Source organism: Cucurbita maxima, unplaced genomic scaffold (genome assembly GCF_002738345.1).
Source record: "Cucurbita maxima cultivar Rimu unplaced genomic scaffold, Cmax_1.0 Cma_Scf00005, whole genome shotgun sequence".
Taxonomy (NCBI): Eukaryota; Viridiplantae; Streptophyta; class Magnoliopsida; order Cucurbitales; family Cucurbitaceae; genus Cucurbita; species Cucurbita maxima.
In genome coordinates, this window is record NW_019272021.1 from 3,908,333 (window position 1) to 3,918,835 (window position 10,503).

At 32.9% G+C, this 10,503-nt stretch overlaps 2 protein-coding genes, 1 long non-coding RNA gene and 3 other non-coding genes across 7 annotated transcripts in view; 2 read left to right on the plus strand and 4 right to left on the minus strand.

The window, feature by feature from the left end:
- Positions 1–3,068, minus strand: part of LOC111479532 — a 7,000-nt gene extending 3,932 nt beyond the window's left edge. Inside the window, exons 1-4 of one of the 2 annotated variants that reach the window (XR_002717655.1) lie at positions 2,949–3,068; positions 2,162–2,417; positions 1,744–1,806; positions 741–818 (exon numbers count right to left, since the gene is read on the minus strand). This is a non-coding gene — a long non-coding RNA (uncharacterized LOC111479532). Of the gene's footprint in view, positions 1–740; positions 819–1,365; positions 1,807–2,161; positions 2,418–2,948 lie in introns of those variants that run through there. The other variant, XR_002717654.1, reaches the window with a different exon arrangement.
- A 1,124-nt stretch (positions 3,069–4,192) lies between these two features.
- LOC111479504 (calmodulin-A-like) lies at positions 4,193–5,177 on the minus strand. Its single transcript, XM_023124204.1, has one exon. The coding sequence runs from the start codon at positions 5,060–5,062 to the stop codon at positions 4,607–4,609; it is 456 nt and encodes a 151-aa protein (XP_022979972.1). The 5' UTR covers positions 5,063–5,177; the 3' UTR covers positions 4,193–4,606.
- A 1,143-nt stretch (positions 5,178–6,320) lies between these two features.
- TRNAR-UCU lies at positions 6,321–6,393 on the minus strand. The gene has a single exon. It is a non-coding gene; the product is annotated as a tRNA-Arg (tRNA).
- A 562-nt stretch (positions 6,394–6,955) lies between these two features.
- LOC111480139 lies at positions 6,956–7,028 on the plus strand. Its single transcript, XR_002717755.1, has one exon. It is a non-coding gene; the product is annotated as a small nucleolar RNA R66 (small nucleolar RNA).
- An 86-nt stretch (positions 7,029–7,114) lies between these two features.
- Positions 7,115–7,203, plus strand: LOC111480150. The gene has a single exon (XR_002717766.1). It is a non-coding gene; the product is annotated as a small nucleolar RNA snoR118 (small nucleolar RNA).
- Positions 7,204–8,374: 1,171 nt separating this feature from the next.
- Positions 8,375–10,503, minus strand: part of LOC111479343 — an 8,556-nt gene continuing 6,427 nt past the window's right edge. Inside the window, exons 12-16 of the mRNA XM_023123941.1 lie at positions 9,464–9,689; positions 9,268–9,327; positions 9,023–9,196; positions 8,835–8,944; positions 8,375–8,728 (exon numbers count right to left, since the gene is read on the minus strand). Coding sequence (XP_022979709.1) covers positions 8,563–8,728; positions 8,835–8,944; positions 9,023–9,196; positions 9,268–9,327; positions 9,464–9,689 — 736 coding nt within the window. The 3' untranslated portion in view covers positions 8,375–8,562. The remainder of the gene's footprint in view (positions 8,729–8,834; positions 8,945–9,022; positions 9,197–9,267; positions 9,328–9,463; positions 9,690–10,503) is intronic.

Genomic DNA, 10,503 nt, shown 5'->3' on the forward strand with positions numbered 1-10,503 from the left:
AAAAAAAAAAAAAAAAAAAAAAAAAAAAAAAAAAAAAAAAAAAAAAAAAAAAAAAAAAAAAAAAAAAAAAAAAAAAAAAAAAAAAAAAAAAAAAAAAATATTAGAATTATTCCTTTAATTCAGAGTATAAATTGTTATGGATAAAAAAAATTACATTTGTCTGTCAGTCTTAATATAAAATTACTAATATTTTCATTATTTGTTTACATATTGCTCTAATAAACAATCGAATACATAAACCGACTCAACTCAAATAATTCATATTAGATTGAATCAAGTTCGTCAACTAAGACCATTTGGATATGATAAGTTTCTAACCTAGATAGATCTAAAAAGATTTCTAACCTTTTTTCAATTCTAACGACTTTGATAGTGAAGATTCAAACCTCTAACCCCTAATCAAAGATATATGTTTTAACAAAATGATTTACATTTAGGTTTCCTCAAATTAAAAAAAAAAAAAAAAATCTATCCAAACTGAACCTATAAATACACATGTCATAGCTTCCATTAATAAAAATTAGATGCAAATATAATGTCTAGACCAATAAAACTGATGAACTTGCATTTTTCAGATGCCTTAGAAAAGGGGAAAAAATAAATAAAACGCCAGTGCAGTGCACTTTCTACCCTGATTCTAGCCTGTAAAGGTTTCGATTTTCTACTTCACTTTTCACTGCCAGAAGGCATCATTTTCATTGGTTCTACTTTCCAGTTCACTACAATGTATTCAAATTTACCTGTGGTATAAAGCGCGCAAGTTGACTCCTGCTATGCTATCAACTCATTTGATAGGTGACAACCATCTAATCAATGATCTGTACAGAAATAACATGTTACCAGAACAATCATCGTGTATCATACACACAATGCAGAAATTCAAAGTCTCAATGGCACCCGCAACATTTCCTATCCTAACGTGTTCATAGCCTTTCCTTTAACAGGAAAACTACTGAGGCTCTTTACCTTTAGTGAAGTCACCAAACAGCAACTAATTTTCCACTAAAGTCCAACAAAAATCAAATAAAATTCTTGAAAGCTATAGGACTAATTTAACAACTATACCATTGTAACTATAAACTACTAACAGCTAGAAAACAACCATAGCTAGGAAGCTCAATGAAAGAAATTTGAGACAAATTCATCTGGTTCCTTAATATTAAAAAGTTCAAATACACATTTTCTCCTTCCATTATAATCGAACCTTCCCAAAAACTGGAATCGTTTCTATAAAATCATAACAAAATTCATGTTTTTTAGTTTTATTTAATTGGTGCACACTGCACACTTTGACTAACTCAATAAATCTATTACTTGGACTTACGAAAAATATTGGATAGGACACGAATGGCTCAAGTAGTTAGCATCAAGTATAGATCTTTAAAATTTCTCCGGAGGAAACAATTTCATAAGCTTACAAGTTCTACAATGCTCTAATTAGCATCCCATATGACAGTTCACAAACTAGTAATTTTGTGCAGATAAGAAGTAATAAACATTGCAGTATAAAGACAAGAATGCAATACTGAAATAACAAAAGTCAAGTGGCAATATAAGTTCAGAGTTGGGTGCTTAGAACTTTCTAAGAAGCATCATAATCCTGTGCACTATAAACTAAGAAATAGATAATGGAGGAAAACAAATGATGGAAGTAACATTCTTCAACGAAGGAACTTCAGTTGGCAGGAGATAAGTGCTCTAGAAACATGTTTTAACCTTAAAGCTAAGTTCCATTCCATATACCAAAGCTCAATATATGGAGCCGAGACATGTCTATTATAGAGCTATGCCATAAAATCCATGTAGCTACAAATATAGACAAAGAAGCTAGTTAGAGGATACAAACATGGACGTTATTAGGGACATGAAAGTGTAACCAAACTTGTACTCAACTAATTCATAGGTTTTATATCCATCAGTACACTCACAAGCATGTAATTCACGATAACAAGATTCAGATAAACACAACAAATCTGCAACTTGTGGAGGCAGGGAACTAGATACACGAGAAGAAAAACATGAAAGAAATCTAACAACTCGGACTTTAGGAAATAATATGCACATTGTTCCTTTTAAGCCCCAATTTTAAAAGGAAAACGAACGACAGAGCAAAGATCCAATAAACATTAGATAAATCTTCACTGATAAAAGTACGACAAACCTGAATTTCTCTTCAGGAAATGGATTCATTTAAGACGTTTATCATTAACACATCTGGAAGCTTCATAGATTGAGAAGCGAACGAGCTTGCCTGATAAAATCTACCACTAGAGGAACCCATGTTAGGTCCATTCACATCAAATCAACGACAATTCGTTGGAATACGAGCAGCACCTCCGTAACAGTGGAAAACACCAGAGATATAGCCAAAATAAATGGAGAGCAAAGCGGGAACTACAATTTCAAGGTACCAAGCCCTGGAAGAGAATAATTTATGCCGTCACTGTCCAATTCGAATATCCATCCAGGCCAAATAGTAAACTCCAACAGTTATGTCAATTTCACGCCAATCCAACATTTGGCTTTAAAATAAATTCATGAAACTGAAGGATCCATCAATTCTTTACTAGGCGATCATGAAAGCGAAGGTTACTGCGATGAATTTGACAAATTATACTACTCCTGCCGAAGAATCTTTCACTGCTACGCGAAACTAAATAAATAATTAAAACAATTTACTCATGCACGAGATAGAAACTCCATGGAGAAATATCAACTCATTCAGCTTCCAGACGAAATATCCAATTTCTTTAGCTTTATTAGCATCAAATATATGAAAACAACAGGAAAATACCACAGATTCTTGTAAATCATCAACCACCTTGTGATTAGAAACCGAATAAAACGCAGTAGTCCAGTATCTCTTATTGATCATAAACGGCAGTTAATTATAGATGAGATCAGAATGCCAAGTAGAACGAGGTATTGCGGCGATTAAAATTGCATACCGTCCACAAGCTTTGAAGATCGTGACTAGTGAGCGATCTTTTCTCCAAGTTCGATACAGATTTTCCTTCCCGCTTCGAACTATCACCCTTTGGCGGGAGGACTTCATTTCTTCTCTCTCACACTAAATATTTTTTCTCCGTCACCTGATTTATAGAAGTGTCTACCTATTTATACTCTACTTTTCCTTTCTATTTTTTATTTAAATTATAATTCTTTCAATTAAATAGAGATCTTACTCACATACATTAATAATAATTTTAATCTTCTCGTTCTCAAATATTGTTTTGAATTAAAAAAACTTAAAATTTTAAAAATATTTTTATAATAGCATATAAAAATAATGCAATACATTAAAATAAATGTAATGTTAAAAAATAAAAAATTAGGAAAAAAAATATACCACTCGTTTTTAATACTCAAGACCGAGGTCTTACCCTCTTACTAACCCGAGAAACTTTATTTCTAGTTATAATATATTGATTGTTCAACTACATTATAATTGATATTTAAGCGGCATTAAGCTATAATTAACAAAATAAAATTAGTTTAATTAATGATTTTTAATTAATTATGCATCAATATATTAAAATTTAATAATTCGACGACTTAATAGTTTTATGTTAACATTTTTCCGTGAAAAGACGGTAAATAAAAATATTAAAATATTAATAACTAGATTTTTTATTTTTTGTTTTGTGGGATCCACTTATTTCTTAAATATGCAATAATAATAATAATAATAATAATAATTAGTAGTAGTAAAGAAAGAAATATGGCACAAACAATTCTCCTCCACGTAATTTCTTTCCACACTTAAAGGTCGGGGAATTGTCCGATTCAATATTCCACAAAAAGTAAACTTGAAGAAACGAACGAACGAACAAACAAACAAAAAAGGTAGAACCATCCTTTTTTTTTTTAGAAAATAATTGTTTATTTTAAAGGATTAAAAATAAATTATTCTTGTATGAAAATTACGTTTATAATTGAAAAATCAAACATCACAAACTTAATTTAAAATAATTAATCAAAATAAAATAAAATGATTTTAACAATGTCAAAATCATTTCCTACAAAAAAATAATAATAATAAATTAAATTAAATACTCCATTTATTTCCTACAAATTTTTAAATACTCCATTTATTTAAAAAAAAAAATTAGTTTAGAATATATACATAAAAAAAATTAAGATTCCTCCATGAAAATAAATAAATAAATAAATAGAAAGATTAAAATAATAATAATAATAATCACAAGTTTTATTCATTAGGGAGTAGGTAAGGATTACTCACCACACGAGAAACCTTCCGCAAACAAAAGGTTCAAAAATGAGGAGATTCTCTTCCGATCAAATCATCCTTTAAAAGCAAAAGCATAAAAAAAACAAAAAGCCAGCCACATTTTCGCTATATAATTTTGTTCTTAAATCAAGAACCGCATTTTTGATATTCGATTCCCTCAGAACACTAAATTTATTAAATAAATTTGAACACGTCTACAACGCTGAGGATGAGCAAGTCACAACAAACTTGTCCAGGAAATAACGCTTCAAACGTTAATTCTTTTTCCTTTTTCAGAGAGAACGCTCATACGGCAAGAAATTTTTTCCAGAAATGCTTTTCTTGAAAATTTCAGATCTGAACAGAAAAATAAGACTAATAGACATTATCAACGGCCAAAATCTTCAGCAAACCTTCGTAACTAACGCCGTCCGATTCATCTCCACCGCCAAATTTAATCATCGCTTCAACCTCCTCATCGGAGATCGAAAATCCAGCAAAATGCATATAGCTCTTCAAGTCAGCGTGGCTCAACCGTCCATCTCCGTCTTTATCCATCGTCTTGAAGACTTCCTCCATAATCCCCGTCGATCTTCTCCGTCCGCTGGACAATACACGCTCGAACTCTTCGTATTCGACGAAACCGTTCCGATTCAAGTCGGCGACGGCTATCATCGAGCGAATAGCATCCTCGTCGGCGTCTTTGCTGTAGAATTTGCGAAGATCGTCGCGGCTAATCTTTCCGTCGTGGTCTGCGTCGAGTGCCTCGAATGCCTGACGGAAAGCGGGGGCGGTATCAGAGTAACTGGCGGCGGTTCCGGAAGGACACATGGCTGAACAGCAGAGACGAGAAATCAATGGCGGATGGGAGAAAGTTATGGAAATGAAGAATCGGAGAAGCGGGAAGGGGTTTATATAGAAAGCGGAATTTGGGGCTCCCAGTCTGTTGGGGCCCACGCTGTTTTGAAACGGACTGGCTTAGGAAGCACGCCCGAAGGCAGGCTTTATAGGGTCTTTTTATTTTTATTTTTATTTTTATTTTATATTTTATTTTATTTATTTTCTCATTAAAAGGGAAGGGAGGGCGTGGTCGAGGAGTTTGGTGTTACGTATGTGGTGACGCTATTTGGAGAGAAATTCTATTCATGGTCTTAAATTGTTGGCTTATGGCTCTCTAGATTTCTTCCCTAAATACATGTGTGTTTATTTTTTTTTATTTATATTTTTTTTAATCTCCCCACTTTATAAATAAAAATACATATAATTTACTATTTAAATATGTTGATTTTGATTATTTATTTTTTACGAAGTGTATATGGTTCGGGTTGGGTTGAGAGATTTTTTTGGATCAACCCAAAAGTTGAGATTGGTTGGATTGGTAACTTAACTCAACCCTCTGTTTTCGGGTTGGAATTTGAGTTGTGAGACAATGGAGCGTCGTGTGGAGAAGTCGGCCAAGTGGAGGTACAGTCGGCAATGACGTTCGATGAGAAACACAGAGACAAGGTTGAGCGGAAAAATGGGAACTGAGTAGAGAATCTAACGAAAAAATGACGTGGCTTCATATTAGCTTTGGATTGGATTAACCAAAATTTAATGTTTTTTTTTTAATACTACACATTTGATGATGAAGTCTTTTGAAAATATAGATCAACCTTGATATTTCAATATTAACATTTAAAAAATTGATTTTGCACGTTTAGTTATACGGAATGAGTACCAGTGAATAACATATAAATCTGAAAATTTTAACATATAAATCCGAAAATTTTACCATATTAAATATTAATAAATGAAAAAATAAAGAAAAAAAGAATGAAAATGAAAAAATAAAAATACAATATTTAATAAATTTTAAACTAAAAGGAAAACAAAGAAAAAAAGGAAAATTGAAAAAATAATGAAAATTAATAAATGAAAAAATAAAGAAAAAAAGAAAAAAGAATGAAAATGAAAAATAAGAACACGCCCAGTGGGACTCGAACCCACAATCGCCTAAAGAAAAAAAGGAAAATTGAAAAAATAATGAAAATTAATAAATGAAAAAATAAAGAAAAAAAGAAAAAAGAATGAAAATGAAAAATAAGAACACGCCCAGTGGGACTCGAACCCACAATCGCCTGATTAGAAGTCAGACGCCTTATCCATTAGGCCATGGGCGCTTGGTGTTACGTTAATGATAATGTTTAAATATATTTTAATTAGTTATCAAAATTGAAACCCTAATTTTGTACCCACGCACTTATAAATAGCAGCAGCGCTGAATCGGGCTACCACAGTCTCTTCATTTTTTCCTAAGTGCGTAGTTTTTCCAATCTTCTTAATTATTCTTTTCAGCGTTTTGTTTTTGCAATCGCGATTCTCCATTGTAATGCCTCCGACGATGTAGCCATTAATTCCTTCATGGATTAGCGGCGGTTTCGTATCCTATGGATGGAGGAGGCAGAAATTTGTTGCAGGAACGTTGAGTTGCTTCGCCTTCGTTCTTCTCCCCAGGCGCAGTGAATTAGAGCCTGCTAAATCATTTCGCGATTATGATTATTTTAATAATTCTTTCTTAACGTTTGATTTGTTTGTTCCTTATTTTCATTTCTTTCAAACTGTTTCTCCTAATTGTTGATCTGTGTTCTTGTGTTTTGGTATGTCTTCTCCCGTATTTGTCTTGGATATTTTTTTTCTTTAAACTTTTGGTTTCATTTTTTTAATGCGTTTTCTTGTTGAGGCTCCTGTGATGGCATGAAATCTTTGAGACCTGATAGTCTATTTTGATGACAATCATAAGCATATTTCTGAGGAGACCTTGACAATCCACAAATTGTTTGTACATTCGTCTTTGTTTTGATTTTTTAAGGTTTGTATTTTCTAGTTTGAAAAGTGGTGATTCGAAGTGATGAACATGCACTGGGCTCTGAGCAGTTACAATATCTGCTATATTTGATGGATAATGCGGCCTAGAAAACCATGTCTGATCTCTATTTTCGATTTTACATCTGTATCTCCAATAATATTTGGTTGTACAAAATTCATGAATGATTAAAATTCATACATTTTTATCTCCAATTATATCTCCAACTTTCGATTCGTGCAAAATTCATGCCTTGGTATTTTCAAATTAGATACTTGAGTTCTTAGGTATTTGAGAATGATTACAACAACCGTCTTGATTTGCAGTTGATTTTCGATTGATTATGTGATACTTACTAATGCTATGTGTATATAAAAAAAATCATTATCTAAATTCATGAAGACATACGCATTTCTCAAAGGACGATAAGAAAAAACAAATTTAACAGAGGAATAATAATTAGAAAATCAAATAGACCTAGAAAGAAGACAAGGACAATGAAGAAGAATGGTTACGAGATTGGTTTTAATATGTTAGAAATTTATCAAATTCTTGCCAAAACTAAACATAATTGCTGTTTTAAAATATAAGTTTGTAAAATAAAGGTTAAGGTTAGTATATTTAGTATTTATAAGAAGCTTGTTTAAAAATAAGTGTTAATTAACTGATTTTAAAAACCAATGACCGTTGGTTAAAATTATAGGACTAAATCTAACTGAAACAAAAGAGTATTGGAATAGAGTTCATGGTATACATAATATTCAATTTAGTTTACCATAAATATATATATATATATATATATATATATATATATATATATATATATAATATATTCACTTTAAGATGGAAAAACTTTGAAATTCTTTTTTAACAAATACATATTTGCATCAAAGATGTATTCGTTAGTATAAATTTGCTCAGTATCAAGATATAAATTCTTCCGGCCTAAATTTGATTGCAAAATACTGGCAAATTTTTTTTCCGTAGTTGGATTGAGCGGCAAAATTTGTTTTTTCGATGCAATCAAGCTGTAGAAGACATTTATGATCATAGAAAAAATATTAAATTTTTTCCCTATAGTTTTCCTTCATTGCGTGACATTAAGACAAGATCAAAGACCGAAAAGAAAGAAAATTGTGAGATCCTATATTAGTTCAAGATCAAACTCCTAGCATATGTGTTTTAAAAGATAAATTGGACAAGCTCAAAGAGAACAATATCTGCGGACTAAAATCGTTACATAATAAATAATAAGGTAATATAAGAACAATTCAGAATAAAGTATTCTGCCTATTAAGTTCAAAAAAAGAAAAAATAAAATCCTTCTAATTGATTATGTGAAGTGAAAATGTGCTCTAATTGTACGAACGACCAAAGTTATCTGCCAATATGATCAAAATTTTCTAAATTCGTATTGGCATGAGAAACGAAAAGTACTTTTTCTTAGTGTGCTCTAATAAAACATTATAACACTATGTTCTTAGTGTTAGCGCACTGGTGATGAAAAGAAGATGACAAGAAAGTATACGACAAACCCAGCTAGAAGAATTCCTCCATAGATGTAATTTTGAGAAGACTGCACTGGGTATTTGTACTCAATGCTGCAGCATCTCATCTTCTCCCTCTCTTCGCTCAATACAAAATCGACGTACCTACGATCGACACACACAATATGAATGCCTTGCTTTAATGCCACAGATTTATTTGTTTAAAAGAAATGAAGCTACGGTAAACTATCTTTCAGATGGAGCCACTTACTGCTGGGTGAAAATGGAGCTCTGGAAAATTTCTGAACTATTCAGATGTGCTTCTTGTAAGCGATGGTCATACAATAGCGATGATAGATCCACGAGCTGTTCCTCAAGGTTCTGTTTTTCGGTTTTGAAGAATCAGTCATTTGAAGACATTTAGTACTGACATTAGAATTGACATGTTGAATTACTTACATCCAAGTATTTCTCGAGTCGCTCAACCAGCTCATGGGGGAAAGGTTCTGGCAAGTTGGTCGTTTTTTTATAGAACTTCTCCAACCATAACTCAGTAGCTGTCTTGTTCTTCTTGCCTTTCACTGGTTCACCGAGTGGAGTTTTCAGATGTTCTGCTGCAAAGGTTTGGACAGTCTGACACCAAATAAACAGTGATTAAACCGAACAAAGCCAAAGATTAAAAGATCAGTTGTAAGTAAAATTACCTCTGATGTATCTCGGATTCGGTGTAGTGCTGAATCTACACGTGCATATATTATGTTCCTCTGTTAAGAAAAACGTAAAAGAGTGAAAATATGTTTCAGCAATCTAAACCGATAAATAAGAAACTCCCAAACACCAATGTACCCTCATATATATAATTATGAAGCCATGGATCCCATTAATCCCAGTAATCCTTACCAATGCAACATCTTGAAGCATTTGACTGACTTGAGTCGTGTTCGAGAACGGGCCAAAAGGATGACAACCAGCAGCCCAGAGCCAATTTACAACTGCCCTCTCATGAACATGAGAAGCCCTCTCATAAGGTGCAGTCAAACCACCAACAGCTGAAGCAAGCCCAGCCAATATATGACGTTGTGCTTGCGATGGATCAGCATACCTTCTGTGTGTTTCAGAAACATAACTGCACAAAACAACACATATGAAAGTGAGTCAACTGTCATAACAAGAGAAAGAGAAGTCGCCAAATGCCCTACTTCGCAAAAGGCGCAAAAAGTTAGTCAAGGACTGATGAAGCACCTACCTAATGTTGATAGTAAGTGACATGAAGATAAATGGAAAGGGTATGCTAAGCAAAGTTGATTCACATTATGTTACATATACATATATACTTGAGCGGAGGCAGGGCTTGCACATTCTCCAAGATAAAGAATATGATATGAATTAGGATGCCTTTGTTTTACCTCTAGAGCCAATCGGGCGTTCAAGGGCCAAATAACTACAATTGGCTTTCGATTTTGACATACAAAAAGTGGTGAACTCAATTAAGGAAGGGAAAATGAACCAAAGCTCTCTACATTAGGTCAGCCATGCTACAAGAAGAAAATAGAGTTTTATGTTACAAAAGCATTTACTGGTGTAACTTTGATAGCAACATTTACTTTAGGTGTTTACTTTTGGGTCACTGTAGTATCAGTTTTTGGTTTTTGAATGAAACTTTCTTGGTTTGACGACAAAGCCTCATCACCACTTTGCAATTCCTGAGCCAGGGTGGCACGTCAAGGAACATTCAAGTAGGCTTGATCAACTTGCTTGTGGAGTGTTGAAACGTGGTGTGAGGAACTAGTTCTCCCTGTCTTCGATCAAAATGTAATCCATATCTAATCCTCTCCTTTTGGATTGAAATCAAAATGGTTTGGGGGTTTTTTGGAAATTGATAATAAGGAGTTCGCACAACCAAAAGGTACCTAATTTTCAAGAATCAAGAGCCCCCCCCC